The sequence below is a fragment of the Phocoena sinus genome, chromosome 20, assembly GCF_008692025.1.
Source record: "Phocoena sinus isolate mPhoSin1 chromosome 20, mPhoSin1.pri, whole genome shotgun sequence".
NCBI lineage: Eukaryota > Metazoa > Chordata > Mammalia > Artiodactyla > Phocoenidae > Phocoena > Phocoena sinus.
The window spans coordinates 38,038,758-38,058,948 of record NC_045782.1 but is presented as its reverse complement, the minus strand read 5'-3'; the positions used below and the strand labels follow the sequence as shown (position 1 = coordinate 38,058,948).

Here is a 20,191-nt window from a genome sequence, read left to right as displayed (position 1 = left end):
CAGGGGGAGGGGTGGTAAAAAAACAGCGCCAGAATGTAGTCTGCTGGAAGCTTTGCTCTGGGCTGCTGTGTATTGTGAGGCCGGAGGAAAGAGAGAGGCTTCAGGGAGTACGTTGGGGCGCCTTTATGCATCCAGACAGACACTGTAGTGAAATGGGGGAACAGAATAATAGTACACCTAAGGAGCACCTAAGAATCCTCCAAGGGAAAGAAATTGGACCTGAAACCCTGGCCACTTATCTTTCAAAGGAATCCTCCAGCGATTCTGCAGGAGGAGGATACAGGTTCCAATTTCTTAAGACACAAAACAAAAACTCCCTTCCTATCTTGGAACTTTTATCTCTTCCATAAATGGAAGTTTTAAGTTTTAGACCAGGTCAGACCCTGCAAGACAACCTAGCCCTGTTGTAAGGTCCTAAAGGGCAGAGAATATGTTTCGACTATATTCTCCTTTATATTTATACAGAGAGAGGGTATTCTCTGTATTCCTCCTTTTGCACTATTGCAGCGAATGGCTCCTTGCACTGAACAGCCACTCAATGGAAAAGTGTGTGTTCCAGTTTTAGGGGAAAAATGCCTTGGCCAATTCCTCCCTAACTGTTCCCCTGCCCCCTAGGACTGGGAGAAGGATAACAGGACTTTTGAATCATCACTGGAATAAACTCATGAAAATCTCTTCTTTGTAACACCATATCTGTAACTGAAGGTGGGCATGAGAATGGTAAAGGAAGAAAACCGACAGGTTTTGTTGTTCATCTTCATGAGGTTACCCTTCTGGATAGTTACGGTGTTAGCTCACTTCATTGTTAAGTTTACATCACAAGGGAAAAACAATCAAGTGAGCAGGTAACTACCCAGTATGTCCTTGAGCAAAATAGCGAGGCCTTGGAAGATGCCCCGGAATGGGGGAGGATGGCTTAACGCAAAGCTTTTGTCAGTGGGTCATGAATTCTTGGTGAGTGAGGGAAGCAGCCTGGGTAGGGGGTGGCTAAGAATGGGGAGAGTCTGAGTCCTGGGGCCAAAAACCTTGCAGAGATTATTCCACCCATAAAACTATTTTAAAAGAGATTGGTGGAAGATGTTAAAACCCAGCTTTAGGCAGAGGAGGCTGGTATGAACCCAACAGTTTTATGAGACTGAATGTCTGTATTAGCCCTTCCGCATGCCAAACCTACCCATATGACAACCACGCTAATTGGGGGCAGAAGAAGGAAAGGTGAAATGAGAAGATAATATCACACTTTCTTTTTAAAGTTTTGCATCAGTCTAATTCTTGGGTACCGTTTATTTATTTAGTTTTACTTATCTGCATTTCTTTTTTTATTATCTGCATTTTTAAAGAAATTTTATTTTATTTTTTTTTGGCCGTGCCGCACAGCCTGCAGGATCTTAGATCGAACCCGGGACCCCAGCATTGGGAGCGTGGAGTCTTACCCACTGGACCACCAGGGAAGTCCCATCTTCTGACTTTAGAATCTAGACTCCATATTCCACACCCTCACAGTTCTTCTCTGAACGTTTTCCAGGTGGTCTGAGGACCACATGATAGAATTCATGTACATATAATCTATACATAGTATGATAATGTTTATTTATTTTTTCCTGGCACAAACTAAGAATTTCCTTAGGATACGTTCTTCAAAGAAAAACTCCAAAAGACATCTCACCCAAGGTGAAATAATCTTTTTTTCATCAATCCCCGTAAAGCTTGATTTTTTGGAATCATAAGCGGTAGGGGTTTTACCCAGATGATGCGCTGGAAGATCTACAACTGGATAAAGCATTTCCTGAACTGAGAGAACATTTTCAGTCTTATGTTTTGGATCATATGGGCGGAACACGTCCATAGCCACACTCCATAGATTATAATCATTGCTAAATATTTAGCACAGTGGAACAGTGAAACAAATGGATGAACACCTAAAATGTATAAAGAAAAAGAGGACTTCAGATATTTGATTAGATAGGGGGTTCTAAAGGGGTAAGGGTTGGGCTAGGAAACTGTTTAATTTTGGTTTTGCTGAAATGGGTCATAGTTTTAAAAGTCTGAGTGTTTCCACTTTTAGAGGACTTAAGCATCAGCAGATGGGTTGTGGAGCCATGGGGCAGGGGGACATACAGAGTTGGACAAGTGGAAATTGATTTTCTTGGGTAATCAGCTAAGGTTTCCATCATCCTCAGCCTGCTGGCTCCCAAATGCCCTTGCATGTCAGGACAGGGCACAATAAAGTAGGGAAGGCCTTAGGAGAGCAGGAAGCCAATGGAAAAGGCAAGTTAGGACGCCTTGGTCAGTAGCTGCAGGAGGGAGAGGCCAGCGTAACGGGGCACAGAGGCGGGGAAGGGTGTCTGCGTCCCATGTGTACTGGGGGCCCGATCTCTGCACTTCCAGGCCACTCAGCCCCACTAGGGCCTCTGTGAGGGTCAGTTCCTCTTCCCCAAGAGAGGAAAGCAGCTAAGGCTACAGGGGGAAAACACCCTCTTTATCCTGGAGGAAATTCTGTTCCATTGTGCTCTCCACCTGGAAGGAACCAAAGTAGTATGAAAAGGAAGAACTAGAAACCTCTCTTCCTTTTTCCTAACTCAAAAAAACCATGAAGAGGGCTACCGTTCTTTTACTATAACCCCTTTTGTTACATTACATGACGACTCTGTCTGGGCCTTTTAATAACCCTGAATGATGAGCGGCAATTTGTTTTTAGCCCCGTTTGACAGAGGAGTGAATTGAGGCAGACTCAGAGACATTAAGACTTGCTCACATCCCTTGGCTAGGAATAAACCAAGTCAGAGTTTTCTGTCTCTTCTACTAGGATCAGGTTGAAAAACCCAGATAGTTGCCCAGAAGGGCACTCTTTTCCCTCTAGTTGTGAAATAGCAAACAGGAAGAAACATGGAGAGAAATGAAAATGGGCATGAGCTCCTGGGATAAGACAGAGGCCCTGGAGGATGGTTCTGTCATTAGGCGAAATTGTGTCTTTCCACTGGTTCTAGCTGACTCCCTCGCAAACTCTCCCCAACATCTGCCATTTTTTCTCACCAGCTTTAGCTGCAAAGGTAAGATCTTTTTCTCCATGGATTGTACCAGCAGCTTCTGTTGGGCTTCACTGAGCTCTGGAGAAGAAAAGCAGAGAAAGAGATGTGTGGGTGCAAAGGGGACTACAGGCTCCCAGTGGGTGTATTTCCAGAATGTCGGCATCCATTGATTCATACATTCATCCATGGTTGAATACCTGCTCTAGGCCAGGCACCTTTGCTGGATGTGTTAGGTAAAAATCATCCTCTCTTCACTCAAGGAACTTGCAGTCTAGTGGAGAAGACAAAGTAACGTGCAATTATAATCAGCCTGTTACGGGAGCCATAGCTGAGGGTCTACTTTGGTCTTGGTGTTTGAGGGCAGGCTTGGTGAAGGAACAAACACCTCAGCTTACACGTGAAGGTCCAGAGAGTTTTTCAAGGTGGCGGAATGTTTCTTGCAGAGGGAAGAAGAGAATTCAGGGGCAAGATCAGAAGATGTTATCCTCGAATTAAAACTAACAGATATCGATATAAACGTGGTGAGCTTAGCTATATGTAGAAGTTTTAAATATATGGCTGATAAAACTAGGGTTATTTCCCAACCTCTGTTAGCAAGACTAGGCTATGATGACCAAGTGAATCCTTAGGAATGAAACCAACTTTTAAAAAGGTAGATATAAACTACTTAACTGTAGTATAATTTGCCTGACATTTACTTATTTACTCATTCATTCATTCATTTATTCATCTGGAAATTCATTTAGTGACTCATTCCTACCACTGAATAGGTATATAAATGAAGACCTCACTCCCCACTTACCTGTTAGAGCTCCAAGGAAATAGAGGACAGCACCCATAGCCTCCTTTGAGAGTAGGACATCTTTTGGGAGTGCCTCCAGGGTTACTTCATGTCCTTTGTCTAGAGCTCCTTCAAGCTGTGGGGAAAGTTGGGTGATTATTTAAGATAACACAGTTAAAGGGCATAGTGCCTGGCACATAGCACTCCCTTGAGATGTGCTAACTATCTCCATTTCCTTGTTTCTTTTTCAAGGTATCAAGCCCTGAAAAGTGTTGGACTCCTGGGTTCCTTGGTGTCTGAGCCCTGGACTCTGGAAAGGAAAGGTCCAGCCCCCTTCCAACGGAGGGGGAGCCTACCCTCTGTCCATGAGGAGGGAGCAGGTGCTTCGGGGGAATCTGCACTGTTTGCCCTTCTCCAGAGGGACACAGGGAGCAGTGGCAACCCTGGCAGCCTGGGGAACACTTGACCAGCCTTGGGGAAGGCATCCACTGTCGATTCCTCTAGCTACTGCCCACCTTCTGCCAGATCCGTCAGATAGCCACACACAGCTCCACCAAAAGCCTTCCTTCTTCTGCATCTCCTACCCTTCCCTTGGGTCCTCTCCATGAGCTCCAGGTCTTCTAGCTCCTTTTTCTTCCCTAAGAGTTTGCTGAGGGAGCTGAGCAGGGAGCTCTTCCCTTCTGGGCTCAGCATCTCCACTTCCAGGGTCTCTCTCGTTTTTTTTTTTGTTTGTTTTTTTTTTTGTTTTCTGTACGCGGGTCTCTCACTGTTGTGGCCTCTCCCGTTGCGGAGCACAGGCTCCGGACGCGCAGGCTCAGCGGCCATGGCTCACGGGCCCAGCCGCTCCACGGCATGTGGGATCTTCCCAGACCGGGGCACGAACCCGTGTCCCCTGCATCGGCAGGCGGACTCTCAACCACTGCGCCACCAGGGAAGCCCCCGCAAACCACTTTTGACACGTTCGATCAGTCACAGCACCTCCTCCATACACTGCACAAATCTGTTTTTGCATTTCAGTTGCGTTTTTACCTTTCTTGAAATAATAAAGCATAATATTCAGAAAATGTTGCTTTTTTTCTTCCATCTTCAATATTAAAATGGCTACACAAAAATTCACCAATTTTGGACTTCCCTGATGGCGCAGTGATTAAGAATCCGCCTGCCAGTGTAGGGGACACAGGTTTGAGCCCTGATCTGGGAAGATCCCACATGCCGCGGAGCAACTAAGCCCGTGCGCCACAACTACTGAACCTGCGCTCTAGAGCCTGCAAGCCACAACTACTGAGCCCAAGTGCCACAACTACTGAAGCCCGGGTGCCTAGAGCCCGTGCTCCACTACAAGAGAAGCCCCCACTCGCCACGACTAGAGAAAGCCCGCGCGCAACAATGAAGACCCAACGCAGCCATAAATAAATAATTCTAAAAATTCACCAATTTTGATTTTTTTTTAAATGCACGCTGATATGACGGCTGTCACAATACAATCTAACAAAGTTGTTTTGAATGAAGTTAAAGACAACTAAGCACTACTAGAGCCATCTTACAGAAAAAACCAAATGATCTTTTTGGCCAACCCAGTACAATGTTGTGTTGGTTTCAGGTGTACAGCAAAGTGATTCAGTTATACATATATGTACATATTCTTTTTCATATTCGTTTCCATTATGGTTTATTACAGGATATTGAATATAGTTCCCCGTGCTATACAGTAAGACCTTGTTGTTTATATATTTTATATATAGTAGTTTGTATCTGCTAATCCCAAACTCCTAATTTATCCCTCCCTACCAAGGTCTTGCTCTTATCTTAAATCCCTGCCTGGAAGGAATTTTAAAGGGGACTTTACACACATGGCAGATCTCTAGATGACAAACCAAGACATTTACAAGCAAGGCTCCTGTGGTGTTGGGATATGTGTCTGCGCATCCGTATGTATAACCTGAATACCACTGAGGCTTCATACACTCACCTTTAGGGTCTCCTCAGTATCACCCATCAAAAATGAAATGTGACCTTGAAGGCTATGAACAGTAAGTTAGGACTACACCGCGCAGCATGCGGGATCTTAGTTCCCTGACCGGGGATCAAAACCACGCCCCCTGCATTGGAAGCGCGGACTCAACAACTGGACCGCCAGGGAAGTCCCAAGGTCTTTACTGGAGGTTTTCTTGAGGGGCTGGTGGTGAATGGGGGAGATTAGACCACATAACACACAGCAAAAGTCCTAAAGACTTGACTGTTCCTCCTCTGTCCCCAAAGTCTCATTCAGTATGACAGCTGCTCCCAAATCTCTCTCCCCTGTCTTGAAACAAAACAAGACTTTGCCCCTGCTGGGCCTCTGGTCCCTGCCCCCATCTTTTGGTTCACTTCCCTTCCCATCCACCCTGGGCTCGTCTTGTGCAGCTATCTAATACCTCCTCCTTCGACAGCTCTAACCATTACCCTCAACAAACATCCCTTCTCCTTAGGCGGTGGGATGGGAGATTGGGCGTGGCGGAAGGCTGCCATTAGTCACGCGGTTCCTGTCACAATTGCACATGTATGCAGAAATGTGTGTCTGTGTAATAACCTTTCCATCTCTCTTTTCCTGGTTCTTCCTGGATTCCCATCTCTTCCTCTCTGTATCTCTTATTCAGCACATTGATGTGATACGACAGCAATCCAGCATGTGGTCCTGGGCTGTGCAGTCTCCCATCCTTTAATCAGCTCCAGAGAGGGAGGCTCCACTCCCCACCCTCTTCCCAGCCCACCATTGCCTCAGCTAGACTTTTGGGAGTTTCTTCCTAGTGTCTGTCTTCCTCCCACTGACTGCAAGCCAAGGTTTCCAGTTCAGCTCATCCTCCAAAGACTTGGAGAATAGTGATTTCAAGAAGTCACACCTGGGACTTCCCTGGTGGTCCACTGGTTAAGAATCCGCCTTCCAACACAGGGGATGAGGGCTTCATCCCTGGTCAGGGACATAAGATCCCACATGCCACAGGGCAACTAAGCCTGAGTGCCACAACTACTGAGTTCACGAGCCTCAACGAGAGAGCCCGAGTGCCGCAACAAAAAGATCCTGTGTTCCACAACTAAGACACGACACAGGGGCTTCCCTGATGGCGCAGTGGTTAAGAGTCTGCCCGGACATGGGTTCGAGCCCTGGTCCGGGAAGATCCCACGTGCCGCGGAGCAACTAAGCCCGTGCACCACAACTACTGAGCCTGATCTCTAGAGCCCACGTGCCCAGAGCCCGTGCTCCACAACAAGAGAAGCCACCGCAATGAGAAGCCCGCACACTGCAACGAAGAATAGCCCCCGCTCGCTGAAATTAGAGAAAGCCCGCGTGCAGCAACAAAGACCCAACGCAGCCAAAAAAAAAAATTATTTATTTAAAAAAAAGACCCAACACAGCCAAGAATAAATAAATAAATATTAAAAAAAAAAGTCACACCTGTTTCTGCTCTTCCTGAGGACCCAGAAAGCCCACCAAGCCAGCTTTCTCTCCTCTGACCTAGAAATCTTGCTCCTTTATTTCTCTTGCCCTCCTTCATTCCCTCTGAACTCTACCAGGCCTGTCCTTATTCTCCTTGTCCTGCTCCCACCCCACCTTCACCCCCTCGCACCATCCCCCCAACTGCATGATGGTGTTCCAAGCAGGAGCCTTTGAGGGTTCGAGGCACAGAGAAGAAATAAGGGCTTGTGAGGTCAGTCAGGTTGGAAGGTCTTGTGCTTTTGGAATAAAAACCTCCATGCCAGGCTTGTCCCAGTGCTGTTCCTCCCACCCAGCATATCCTGTCTTTTTGTCACCCTCTACCCCATTCAGCACCAGCTCCTCAAGAAAACCTCCAGTAAAGTCCTTAGGGACAGGCCACAGAATCACTTTAGGGTCCAGCGACTTCTTTTCCTCAGAGTCCTTGTTTATGTTCAGGGGAATCTGGGACACAATTCAAATTGTGTTGGAGGAAATTTAAGTTGGATTAACGTGTAAGTACTCTTCAGGTCAATTAATAGTGATTTATTGAAACAGGAGCCTGGGTAGGGCATGGCGCTGATGCAGGCAACAGGCTTTGTTCTGTATCTCCCTCTGGTGGTCAGTTAAGGGAGGTAATGGGCGATAATCATCCCCGAGTTTTGCTCCAATCTCGTGATTTGTGTGTGGTTGCTAGGAGATGGGGGTCAGGCAAGGGAATCGACTTAGGGGAGGAAGCCCCAGCCACCTGTTCTCTAAGACCCTGACCCACAGAGTACACTGCATACCCTGAAGACAGACACAGACATTGGGACGGGGCATTATTTACTTACCCATTTTCTTTTTTATTCTCCTTTTTTTTTTTTTTTTACAGTTTTTTTTCTTCTTTTGAGGGGTGGGATGGGGTTTCCTTCTGTTGTAGATTTTATTTTATTTTATTTTTTGACCACGCTGCGTGGCATGTGTTATCCTAGTTCCCCGACCAGGGATCGAACCTGTGCCCCCTGCATTTGAAGTGTGGGTTCTTAACCACTGGACCGCCGGGGAAGTCCTTCTTTATTATTCTTAATTTTCTCCTCAGGAAGGGGCCAAAGAGGAAGGAAGGTTCAGGAGGGTGGAAGGCACTGATCCTGGCAAGAATGGGAAGAAGCTGACACCCTGGGAGTTATGAGGGCAGGAAGGAGCTTAAAGAACGTGCCTGTAGCAGACAGAGCCAATTTGTAGGGTGTGGGAAGCCTGGAGTACTTGGGGGACGGGACCCCCTGCACAGACATACTCCCAGACCTTTGCTGAGTAAAAGGATGTGGACTAGCTAGTGATGAAGACAGGCTGGAGTGGTGGAGAAGCAGGAAGAATGTGCTGTGAGGACGTTGCATTTTATATTTCTCATGGGGACTTCCCTGGCGGCCCAGTAGTTAAGATTCTGTGCTTCCACAGCATGGGGAGCGGGTTCGATCCCTGGTCGGGGAACTAAGATCCTCCATGCGAGGCCAAAAAAAAAAATTATATCTCTCATGGGAGGTTGGAAGTTTTGGGGTGTGGATTGCCGATTGTGAGCTATACTTCCATAAATAAACTATACTTCTTTTCTGAATGGAGTAAAACCCCCAGACTCTTTTCTTATCCCCTAAAAAAATGTTCTTCCCAAATTCTCAAATCTGCTTTAGAGCCTAAGACATCTCCAAAATCCTGGCTGAGCAGACACTGGTCAGTGGCTTGTGACACTTATTCAAAGTATGCTGAATCACTGAAGAAGTACGTCAAACTCAAGGTCAAACTACAAGGTGCCCTCGCTGCCCCTAGCCCTCTGCTGCCAGGCCCCCTACCCCTAGTTAGGCTGAAGAAGCAGCTGCGCCAGGTGCTGGAGCTCCTGTCCACTCACAGCTGACGAAAGAGAAGCTTTCCTTCTCAGCTGTGACTGCTAGGCCCTCGTGATGGGACAGAGGTCCCAGATCCTTGTTGAAGAGACTGGGTCCCAGATGGAGCCTTTGAAGCTCTGCTTCCAGGAGAACTTGGAGTCGAAGCTCCTCTCCATTTCACCAGCTCCCCCAGGCCTGCGCCAAGCCCCACTCTGTTTTCCCCAGTTCTGGTTGGGGAAAGCCAGGTGTTGTTGGCTACACCTGAAATACGGCGAGGATGGCATGGAGGGCGCAGAATGGTGACAAGGCATTGGGGTCCCGGGTATAATGGTGTCCATCCCCTTGTATGTCAAGGCTGCAGAGTCCGACTAGGGCTGGGTGACCTTCAGCTCCTCACCCTAAAAGCCCCTGAGTAGCTTGAAGTGAAGACAGAAGAGCACTGCATCCCCCTGGAAAACTTGGTCCAGGATGATCACCACCTGCACAGTAGAGAATAAACATCACAAGATGCTTTGCATTTGGGGAGCTACCAACTTCAGAGGTGGTCTGCAGTAAAATTTTATTTTATTTTTAAATTATTTATTTAGGCCGTGCCAGGTCTTAGTTGTGGCACGTGGGATCTTTTTTTGTTTTTGTTTTAGTTTTATTTATTTATTTATTTATTTTTGGCTGTGTTGGGTCTTCATTTCTGTGCGAGGGCTTTCTCCAGTTGCAGAGAGCAGGGGCCATTCTTCATTGCGGTGCGCGGGCCTCTCACTGTCGCAGCCTCTCTTGTTGCGGAGCACAGGCTCCAGACGCGTAGACTCAGTAGTTGTGGCTCACGGGCCCAGTCGCTCCGCGGCATGTGGGATCTTCCCAGACCAGGACTCGAACCCGTGTCCCCTGCACTGGCAGGCAGATTCTCAACCACTGCGCCACCAGGGAAGCCCCCACGTGGGATCTTTGTTGCTGCATGTGGGCTTCTTAGTTGTGGCGTGCATGTGGGATATAGTTCCCCAACCAGGGATGGAACACAGGTGCCCTGCAATGGGAGCATGGAGTCTTACCCACTGGACCACCAGGGAAGTCCCTGCAGTAAAATTTTAAATTTCAGCCCCTGCCCCCATCCTTGACCCCTTCTACCCATTAGTGCTAGAGCAGAGGAAAAAATAGGCATGGGTTAAGAATTTGGAAACCTGAGTTCTGTAGAGAGCTCTGCCAAGAGCCTGCTGTGTGGCCCTGGAGAAGTATCTTCTGCTCTCTGGTCCTGAGTGCTCATCAGTGAGAGAGGGCGTGGAGCTGGATGCGCTCCCACATCGTTTCTAGTGTTCAATTTTACCCTAGTTGTCATCCCTGACACCCATCTTGTGACCCTCAGATCCTCATCAGCTCTGTCTGTTGGGGAAGGAGCACTTTCTCCATGAACATGGCTAGTAGCTGCTGTTGCTCCTTGCTCAGCTCTGCGGAGGGTAAAGGAGTGGAGACCACGTGAGGGACAGGGGCACACTCTCTCCCTCTAGTGGGCAGCAGATTGTAAGGCAGCTCTGGTAGTTGGTGTGTGTGTGTTGTGTGTGTGTGTGTGTGTGTGTGTGTTGGGGGCAGCAGATTCAATTCCCTCCAGGAGAGGATAAGAGAAGATTCCTAAGAGGATACATTCCCCTTTCTTTTAGGAAAAATGGGTGGGTGGGTGGAGTAGAAAGGCTTGCACTTCTTGCCTTTTCCTCGGAGGTGACACGTGGGTTTGGACCCTGAGACACTCTGCTTTGTAGCTGGTACCACAGCTGGCTTGATGGGCATGCAACCTATGCAGTTGCACTGGGTCCCATGCTTGGTTTAAGCGCTCTGCTGTTGTCATCTTGAATATTTCTTAATAAATTTTTAACAAGGAGCCCTGTATTTTTCATTTTGCAATGGGACTCGTAAATTACGTTGCACATCCTTCTTGGTACAATTGGGCCCAACCCAGTAGGCCCATCAGTCACAACGGAGACTGACCCCATCCCCACTCCCGACCCTCATCACTCAGAACTTCCAGCACGCAGAGGATGTATCCAGCCAGTATGGAACTGAGTTTGCTATAGAAGTCTCCTGTAGTCATTCGAGGACTGAGTAACCAGGCCCGCCCCTCGGACTCTCAGAACCTCTGGCTTGTTAAAAATCCAGGGCCCCATCCACCTGGCAGAGAGATGGGAAGTGATCAGCTAGATACTCTTGCAGTTAGTGAGACAGAAAGCTCCCCGACGGAGAGGGAGCAGGTCTCCCCACTCAGAGTGAGGATTCCCTCAGGGCAGGAGCCTAGTCTCTCCCTTAGCATAAAGAATCCTCCCTCGAGTGGACGTGCTGGCTGAGATCTCCCTGGAGGAGGCCAGTCACGCTCCATCCAACCTGCATCTGGCCCCTGCAACCCGTAGCCCCGCCCCAGGCCGCCCACTCTCGCCCCCAGCCATGTTAAGCCCCTCCCCTCGCTCCCGTAGCCCCGCCTTCACCATCCGGCCCCGCCCCCGCGGCGGACAGTCTGGCCATCACCAGTTTAGCCCCGCTCCCAGGGACCCCCGCCAGCCGTTTAAGCCCCGCCTCTCGCCCCCTTAGTCCTGCAGTCACCACTCCAGCGTGCTCCGGAACTCCCTCATCACCCCGCCCCCAGCCTCCCGCAATCTCGCCCACTCCGTCCCGGCCCCGCCCCCAGGAGCCCCGGCCCCGCCCCCAGGAGCCCCAGCCCCGCCCCCGCCGTGTCCCACAGCTCCTGCAGCCTCCGCCCCTGGCCCAGCAGCGCCGATCCTTCCCTCAGCCCGGCGGTCTGCTGTTCCGGGTCAGGCCCTTCAGCACCAGCAGCTCCTCCTCCACCTAAGCCAGTAGCTCCCGAAACCTCTTGGGCTCCCGGGGGACCGGCTCAGGCCCAGACAGAGCTATGAGGACAGGACAGTGGTGACTAAGACCCTACTTTGCTCCGTCTGCCTTCACATAACTTCACCCAGAGGGTCCCCCCACCCCCAGGCACAGAGGCCCCCTTCTGAGGCTTGGTGTCCTGTGTCTCCCTCAAGTACCCCTCCCCAGGGAAAGAGGATCGGGGCAGGGTCTGGAGTAGGGTGACGGGGGAGCTCAGCTCCTTACAGTATTTTCTGATGGACGTTGAGGACCCTGCAGAGGGGAAAGGAACTCCACTGGTGACTGTGACCAAAGAAGGAGGACTGAGAGCCCTAAAGGAAGAGGCGTCCTCCTGACCGCTGGTGCAGCCCCGGGTGGGTTCAGCCTCATCCTGCCTAGAAGAGCCTGGGGCAGGGGGAGGATGCACTTAAAGGCCCAGGAAACCCGTGGCTGGGATGCCTGTCATCACTGCATCCTGAGAGACCCCTCTGCATCCCACCCACCACCACCCCAGGGTTTTGAGAAAGGGTTCTGGGCTTGAATTCCTCACTTGACCGGTTTCTTTCCTTTGCTGGAGAAGGGGGATCTTTGTGTCCCTCTCGCCTTCTGAGACTTTGTCCCCCCTTCCCCAGCCCCCATCACATTATGGGATGTGGAGGGAAGAAGAGTCCTTCAGCTTCTCTCACCTTTGGAGGGGAACAGCTTCAGGTTCTGGTCCTTGAACGGGAGGATGTCTGTGAGGGCTCAGAAATGGGGCACTGGCTGTCACTGACTCCCTACTCCTCTTTGCCTTTCCTGGCCAGCTCGCCTCACCACACATACCCACATAGTGTGATCTCCGAGAGGGGAGGAGTGGTGAGAGGTGTATGCTTTAGGGAGCTGCACAGAAAGTGTTGGAAGGGCCTGAGGCAGGGGCTGGGGTCATCAGTTGGTTTGGGGAACAGAGCCTAAAGAGGAATGGAAGACCCCCACCGCCCAGATTTCAGCCCTGAGACTGGGGGACCAACCCTGGGCTGTCTGCCTCCCCTCCTCTCCTTCACATTCACCCGGCTTCCATCCAGGGCACCCCCCTGCTCTACCCAGTGACTACTGCTTGGGGTAGGCTGATGGTGGTGTTGGGACTGAGAGAGCCCTGGGGAAAGACAGGTCGTCAAGGGGCAGGTGGTGGTGGGGAAGATGGAAGAGAAATGAAGAGGGGGAACTTGGCAGAGGGAGGTGAGAACTCTGGCAGGGGCTGGAGCTGTGAGGGAAAAGCACCGGCTGGAGTCTCAAAGCCTGGGATTTGCTCACAGATTGCCCACTGAGTAGCTGGTGAGCCAATGGACTTTTCTGAGGTAGTTTCCTAAACATGTGAGATGGGGATTGCAATAGCAAGTAGCCTACCTATCTCATGTGAAATAATAGATGGAAAAATCCTTAGAAAAGAGAAGAGCGGTATTATAAAAGATGAAGACGCCATTATTAGGGGAAATGGATGAGAGGCAGGTATGGACGGGAGAGAGGTACATTAGGATGCCCTAATGATGGGCAAGGATGCAGGGGAGATTCAAGGGCTGTGGGAGGGAAGGAGTGGGGGCAAGCGTGTGTATGGATGGGGTGGGGCATGGAAAGCATCTTGGAGGTTCCCAACTCTGAATCCAGCAGCAGTGAGGAGGGGGATGGAATGGCCCCTCCAGTCTCGCTCCCCTCCTCCAGGGTGGCTTCCCTCAGCATCTCACAGCCTCGGTCACCATGTACAGACAGGTTTTCCCCATGCTCCTGAAGCTTCTTAGCTTCTTGTGCTGCGGGGGTGGAGCTGGCTCTGAGTGGGTGGGGCTCTCTTCCGATCCATGTCCAGCTCCCTTAGTGGCACCCCTAGGTCTACCCTTCCCTCAGCCCATTCCCTTGGAAGGAAGCGTGTGTGTGTGTGTGTGTGTGTGTGTGTGTGTGTGTGTGTGTGTCTCAGAGGGACAGGGGACCTGTGGGTTCTAGTCTTGCTTCTTCCCTGACTCCCTGTGTGACCTTGGACAACTCACCATCCCTCTCTGGGCCTTTTTGTAAAGTGAAGACCCCTGCCATCTCTGATAGCCTGAACCCCTCTGGGTGCGGGCATGCCCCTTGGTGCCAGCCCCCTTGGCTGCCCTGGCATCCTCAACCTGCCTCCCCACCTCACTCAGCAGCTCACCCCTTCTTAGGTTTTCCAGATCATTCACAATGCTGAGGTTTTGGATGTCCATGGAATTTTGACATTTGCTGCTGACTGTGACAGAGATATTCACCAGGAGCCCTACGACTGCAGTCTTGGTGATCTTGGAGTCTTTTCTTGGTTCTCCAGGACAGACACCATGCCATGGTGCTTGTTCCCATACATCCTTTGAGAGAACCTTCCCTGATGGCTTGACTCTGCATGATAAATTGCCCCGACCCCTAAAATGAATGAAAATTGAGTGCTGACTTCAGACATTAGTTTTAGTGTGGGGACTTGAGTTTTTTGTTTGTTTGTTTGTTTGTTTTGCGGTACGCGGACCTCTCACTGTCGTGGCCTCTCCCGTTGTGGAGCACAGGCTCCGGACCCGCAGGCTCAGCGGCCACGGCTCACGGGCCCAGCCGCTCCGCGGCACGTGGGATCCTCCCGGACCGGGGCACGAACCCGCGTCCCCTGCATCGGCAGGCGGACTCTCAACCACTGCGCCACCAGGGAAGCCCTTTTGTTTTTTTTTTAAAACTTCTGAAGGAGGAAGAGCGTAATCGTCATAAGTGCAGAAATGAGTGTTGTGACTGGGAGGAGATAAGCTGGATTTTCCAGGGACCTGAGGCAGGTGTGTGGGTGTGGTGATGATTGTGGGACATTAATCGGGGACAGAGAGACAAGAACAGAGAAGGGCCATGATGTGCTGAATCAGGTGCTGGAGAGCCATCTTCACCCATTCAAAGGGCTGTCGTTTCTGGGAGAGACTGGGCTGCTCTGCACAGCCTCAGGGCAGATCTTGGTCCCGTGGAGGAAGGAACAAGGAGGCAGCCCTGGTAGAACAAGCATTTTTCCAATAGTCTTTCTGCATTATTTACTTCTGCCCTCATAGGAGGGAAACTTTCTCAAATGCATCACGGGCTCCCTGTCCCTGAAAGTGGACACTCCAAGATTTGACCTTTTTTGCAGGTAACTCAAAGTCAGTGAGATTAATAGTATGCATTTTGCCAACATCCATAGGCCCCTTAGGGGCGGGGAGGATAATTTGTCCACACAGGGTCATTTAGAAGACACTACACGTAAATTGGTGCAGCCACTATGGAAAACAGTACGGAGTTCATCAAAAAACTAAAAATAGAGTTGCCATATGATCCAGCAATCCCACTCCTGGGCATATACCTGAAGAAAACTGTAATTTGAAGAGATACATGAACCCCCATGTTTATTGCAGCACTATTTACAATAGCCAAGACATGGAAACAACCTCAATGTCCATCAATAGATGAATGGATAAAGAAGATGTGGTACATATATACCGTGGAATACTACTCAGCCATAAAAAAGAATGAAATGAAATAATGCCATTTGCAGCAACATGGATGGACCTAGAGATTATTGTACTAAGTCAGAAAGAGAAAGACAAATATCATATGATATCACTTATATGTGGAATCTAAAATATGACACAAATGAACTTATCTCCAAAATAAAAACAGACTCACAGACATAGAGAACAGACTTGTGGTTGCCAAGGAGGAGGAGGGGTGGGGGAGAGATGCATCAGGAGTTTGGGATTAGCAGATGCAGACTATTATATATAAAATAGATAAACAACAAGGTCTTACAGTATAGCACAGGAAACTGTATTCAATATCCTGTGATAAACCATAATGGCCAAGAATATGGAAAACAATGTAGGTACTTCCTTGGTGGTCCAGTGGCTAAGACTCCATGCTCCCATTGCAGGGGGCCCGGCTTTGATCCCTGGTCAGCGAACTAGATCCTACATGCCGCAACTAAGAGTTTGCATGCCACAACTAAAGATACTGCATGCTGCAACTAAAAAGATCCCACGTGCCGCAACTAAGACCCGGCACAGCCAAATAAATAAATATTAAAAAACCAAAAAGAATGTATATACATGTATAACTGAATCACTTTGCTGTACACCAGAAACTGTCAAAACATTGTAGGTCAACTCTACTTCAATAAAATAAAATTTAAAAAAGAAGACATTACAGGGCCCTACTGCATTGCTTTTTGAGTTCTTAAAAATACCTTTAGTAAGGTCTCTCCCTGCTGTTAGGCTGTTGATACTCCCTGCTATTATTCTATCTGTAGAGAACTTTTTTCCTACTTCAAATATACTGCTTCTAACCTGTTGTATCAAGGAAGCCATAGTTCTAAAATTATTAGAACTCTATGTAAAATAAGATTTTAAAACATAGGCAAAATAAATGGGTTCTGAGTGAGTGCTCCTGTGAACAAAGTATCTGAACCTTTGCTTTAGATGCCCCTTCTGGGCTCACGTGGCCCCTGCGCCCACCTCTGTCGCCCGGGCTGTCATCACTAACTGTCAGGTCTTCCAAGGATGGGCACCACAATTTCCTTATCTTTGAATCTGCAGCACCTGGTATGTAGTAGTAACTCAATAAATGTTTGTTGAACGAGCCAGTGGACTTCTGGTGGCATGTGCTTTGGCAGCTAAGATGCCTTGCTCTGTCTGCTTGGTTTTCTGCCTTCCTGGTTTGGGAAATCATGCCTTACAGGCAACCGAGGTTGCTGATAACAGGACCCCAGAGAAACGAGGGGAAACTGTTTCTGGTTGGAACTCCCCATAATCTAATGGGGGAGGTACTTGGAAGAAGCTGCCTGGGTTGTCCTGGTTTTGATACTGACACCCCTCATTCAGGGTTGCACTCGGAATGTCTGCACAGGAGCCCAGGACAAGAAGGGTGGGGCACTAACGGCCTCCCTTAGCTCCCTTGTACTCGGTTTGTTCTCTCTCCACTTCCTTTAGTAGATAACTAGGCTTTGTACGTGCTTCAGTCTCTGTGTCTGGGGGATGTCTTGGTCTCACCAGCATCAGAGCTCCCCAAAGAGAAAGGACCCTATTTCTTCCATTAGTCTGGGGGTTCCCTGAGAGATAGGGTCATAGCTCTCCTCCTCAGACTGGGGCTCCCTGAGGGCAGCATCTGCTTTCTCTGCTGCTCCAGAAGCTGGTGGTGGAAGGGCTGAGTGAGGGACTCTCCTCTCCTCCCACCTCCACCCGCAGACCACCGGCTCCAGGGTGCTGCCCATGGATGACAAGCTGGGATCTGCCTTCCTGGGTTCTTGCATCAGAGCTGGACCAGGCATGTAGCTGGGCTCTCTTGGTAGCTGGCAGCCTGTTTTTGTTTTTTTTTTTGGCTGTGTTGGGTCTTCGTTGCTGCGCACGGGCTTTCTCTAGTTGTGGCGAGCGGGGGCTTCGTTGCGGTGCGCGGGCTTCTCATTGCAGTGGCTTCTCTCGTGGCGGAGCACGGGCTCTAGGCGCACGGGCTTCAGTAATTGTAGCACGCGGGCTCAGTAGTTGTGGCTCACAGGCTCTAGAGCACAGGCTCAGTAGTTGTGGCGCACGGGCTTAGCTGCTCCGCGGCATGTGGGATCTTCCTGGACCAGGGCTTGAACCCGTGTCTCCTGCATCGGCAGGCGGATTCTTACCCACTGCTCCACCAGGGAAGCAGCTTTGTTCCTGGCTCCAGCACATCCCGATGGGAGAGGTTGGTCTTGACCTAATGTACCCCCCTTTCCTCTGTACCAGGCAGAATGTCCAGAAGCAGGCAACCAAAACGAGGCCATCCAGCTGCCTTGCCAGGGCCCACGTGGCGTCTCGGAACACTGGTTCTATGATCACTGGTCTCCGGCAGAGATAAGGATGGGGCTGAAACCACTTATGCCACCCCTTCCTGCCTGCCCAGAGGACAAGCACAACCCAGAGGTCAGGGTGCTGATGGTAGGGAACCCTGAACAGTTACAGTTCAGTAACTGTTGTCCTAGCAGGAGCTTCTCTGAGGCTGTGGGGGCCCCACTTTGCCCAGTCTCCTGTGATGGGCTGAGCTGAAGTTACTGCGTTGGACACCCCCCTCACACCAAGTTCTGACTCAGAGACCCCAACTGGCTCGGGTGAAGAGGTCTCTCCCTGGGGAGGAGAGCCGGTGAAGCACCTGTCTGCCACCTCCCTACCCTGACCCCCCATATTCTGCCCCACTTGTCCTCCCTCTCCTTTCCCTCCTGTCCTAGCTCCAGAGAGGGAAAGAAATTTGAGCCAGAGGGGAGCCATAATGATAACTGGTGGGACGTTTATTATCCAGGGCTCCAGGACCCCTCCTGATCTGGGCTCCAAGCAAAGCTTCCCTCCCTGGATCCTTTCCCATCCTGAACTTACCTCTGAGCATTGGGGTTAGGGGTGACGGTAGGGGAACCCACTCTCTGCAGACCTTAAAGATGCTATCTCCGCTGCTCAGGATGACAGGAAGTTGAATGAGCCTCCAGGAATGGGCATCAACGATAGGGACACGGTGCCCCACCCGACCCCCACTCTCCCACCCCCGTGGGTCTCCACAATCTATTTCCCAGAACCTAGGGAGATGAGTCCCAGCCCGATTCCAGAAGGGGGTGGATGAGCAGAGTGGGACAGATTCTGAGAGTGGCAGGGGAGGGAGTGACGGAGGGTTTGATAGGGATGGGGCCAGGATTCTAAGGCCCAGGCCAGGATGTGGCTGGGTGGACGGTCAAAGGTACAGCCTGAAACTTCCCACATCCAAATTCTTTCCTCCATCCCTGAGCACCTCTGGAAATGAAGAGGGAGGCCCATGAGAAAAGAAGATGGGGGGCTGTCCCATGTTCTTCTGAGATGAGTCAAGTTGAGGTTTCCTGGATGAGGTGAGGAGGCTCAGCGTTGGAGTGGTGGGAAGAGCCTCAGGGATCGAGAGAGGAGGGGGCAGGGCTGGAAAGGAGACAGGGAAGTCAGAGGGACGAGGGGAGGTGACTGGATTCCTCTTTGCCACTCCTTGAGTGGCCTCCTAGTCTGCCCCAGGCTCTGCCGTAAGTTGGGTGGAACCCTGGTTCAGTGGTTCTTATCTTCAGTTTCTACTACGGGTTCCAAGAGCTTTCCCAAAGTGGGCAAGGGACCGGGAGTGTTGGCCCCTTTGGGTCCCTTGAAAAGCCTATTTGGTGATAGGGATGTCTCATATGGCCCCCTCCTTCAGCCAACCTGGTCTCTGCCCTCCCCCTCTGCCCAGGAATTCTTTTACTAACGTTGGGCACATCTAGTTTCTCCCTACCCCTTGCTCAGACTCCTGCTGAGAGAAGGGACAGACAGTTAAGAGAGTACCGGCTCCCTCTTCCTTTGCTTCCTGTGCACCCCGAGCAGGCTGGAGACTGATGCCTGGGCTTTGGCCCCCTTCCCTCCTCCCTTGTTGTCCTCCCTCCATGTCCCCTTCCATTCCCCATCCTTCTTCCATTCCATCATCATTAATGCATAGGCCCTGGCATGCCTGGCAGACAGGCTCTGGTGTCAGGAGCTGGGAGGTAGCATGGGAGAAAGGAGCTGGCACCCAGCCCAGTGGGAGCACCCGCACCAAAGGGGTGGTGGAGGTAGCAGAGAAGGTCTCAACACCCTCCCACTCTTCACTGCGGGGCCACATGTGTTCAACAAACTGAATGATAAGAAAAAGATCGGGGCATTAATAAAGGGGCTTTATTGTATTGTCCAGTGATGTTCTGGGGATGGGAAACCTCCCCACCTCCCTTCCAGCTCTCTAGTGACCCATCCCCAGCTCAGGCAGCGCAGAAAGTTCTTCTCCCCCAAGGGAAATGGTTCAGGAAGCCCTTCTGGGTAAAAAGGAGAGAGCAGAGAGATAGGGAATCTCTGGAAAAGGAAGCAGGGAACTCTAAGCCAGGGGGTCACAATAGAAGGTACAGGGAGAAGAGCCTGGGGCCGTGAGAGAGGCAAGAAGCATGGGGCAGGGGGCGGGGAGGGGAGCTTTTCGGCAGAGGCTGCGGGAGAAGAGAGGAAGAGCCCACGGGGTCCTTTCTGACCTCACTGCCAGCTTGGTCCCGCCATCCCCTTGCCCCTCTATGCGTCCTCTTCTCCAGCCCCCAGATATGTCCTGCCGCTGCTCAGACATTCGAAGTTGTTTTACATCTTCTTCGTCTTGGTCCACCATCTTTCAGCTGGGGCCTCCCTCTTCTGCCCAAAACCCCCCTCATTCTTGCAGAGTCATTTCAAACATCCATAGC

The 20,191-nt window shown here is 50.5% G+C and overlaps 1 protein-coding gene across 1 annotated transcript; it reads right to left on the bottom strand.

Moving 5' to 3' along the window:
• Nucleotides 1-2,273: 2,273 nt before the first annotated feature.
• GSDMA (gasdermin A) lies at nucleotides 2,274-20,118 on the bottom strand. The gene is given in 6 exon segments (XM_032617480.1): nucleotides 2,274-2,321; nucleotides 2,323-2,517; nucleotides 3,034-3,107; nucleotides 3,832-3,950; nucleotides 4,418-4,522; nucleotides 19,991-20,118. Coding segments are annotated over 6 exon segments (669 nt in total).
• Nucleotides 20,119-20,191: the final 73 nt, after the last annotated feature.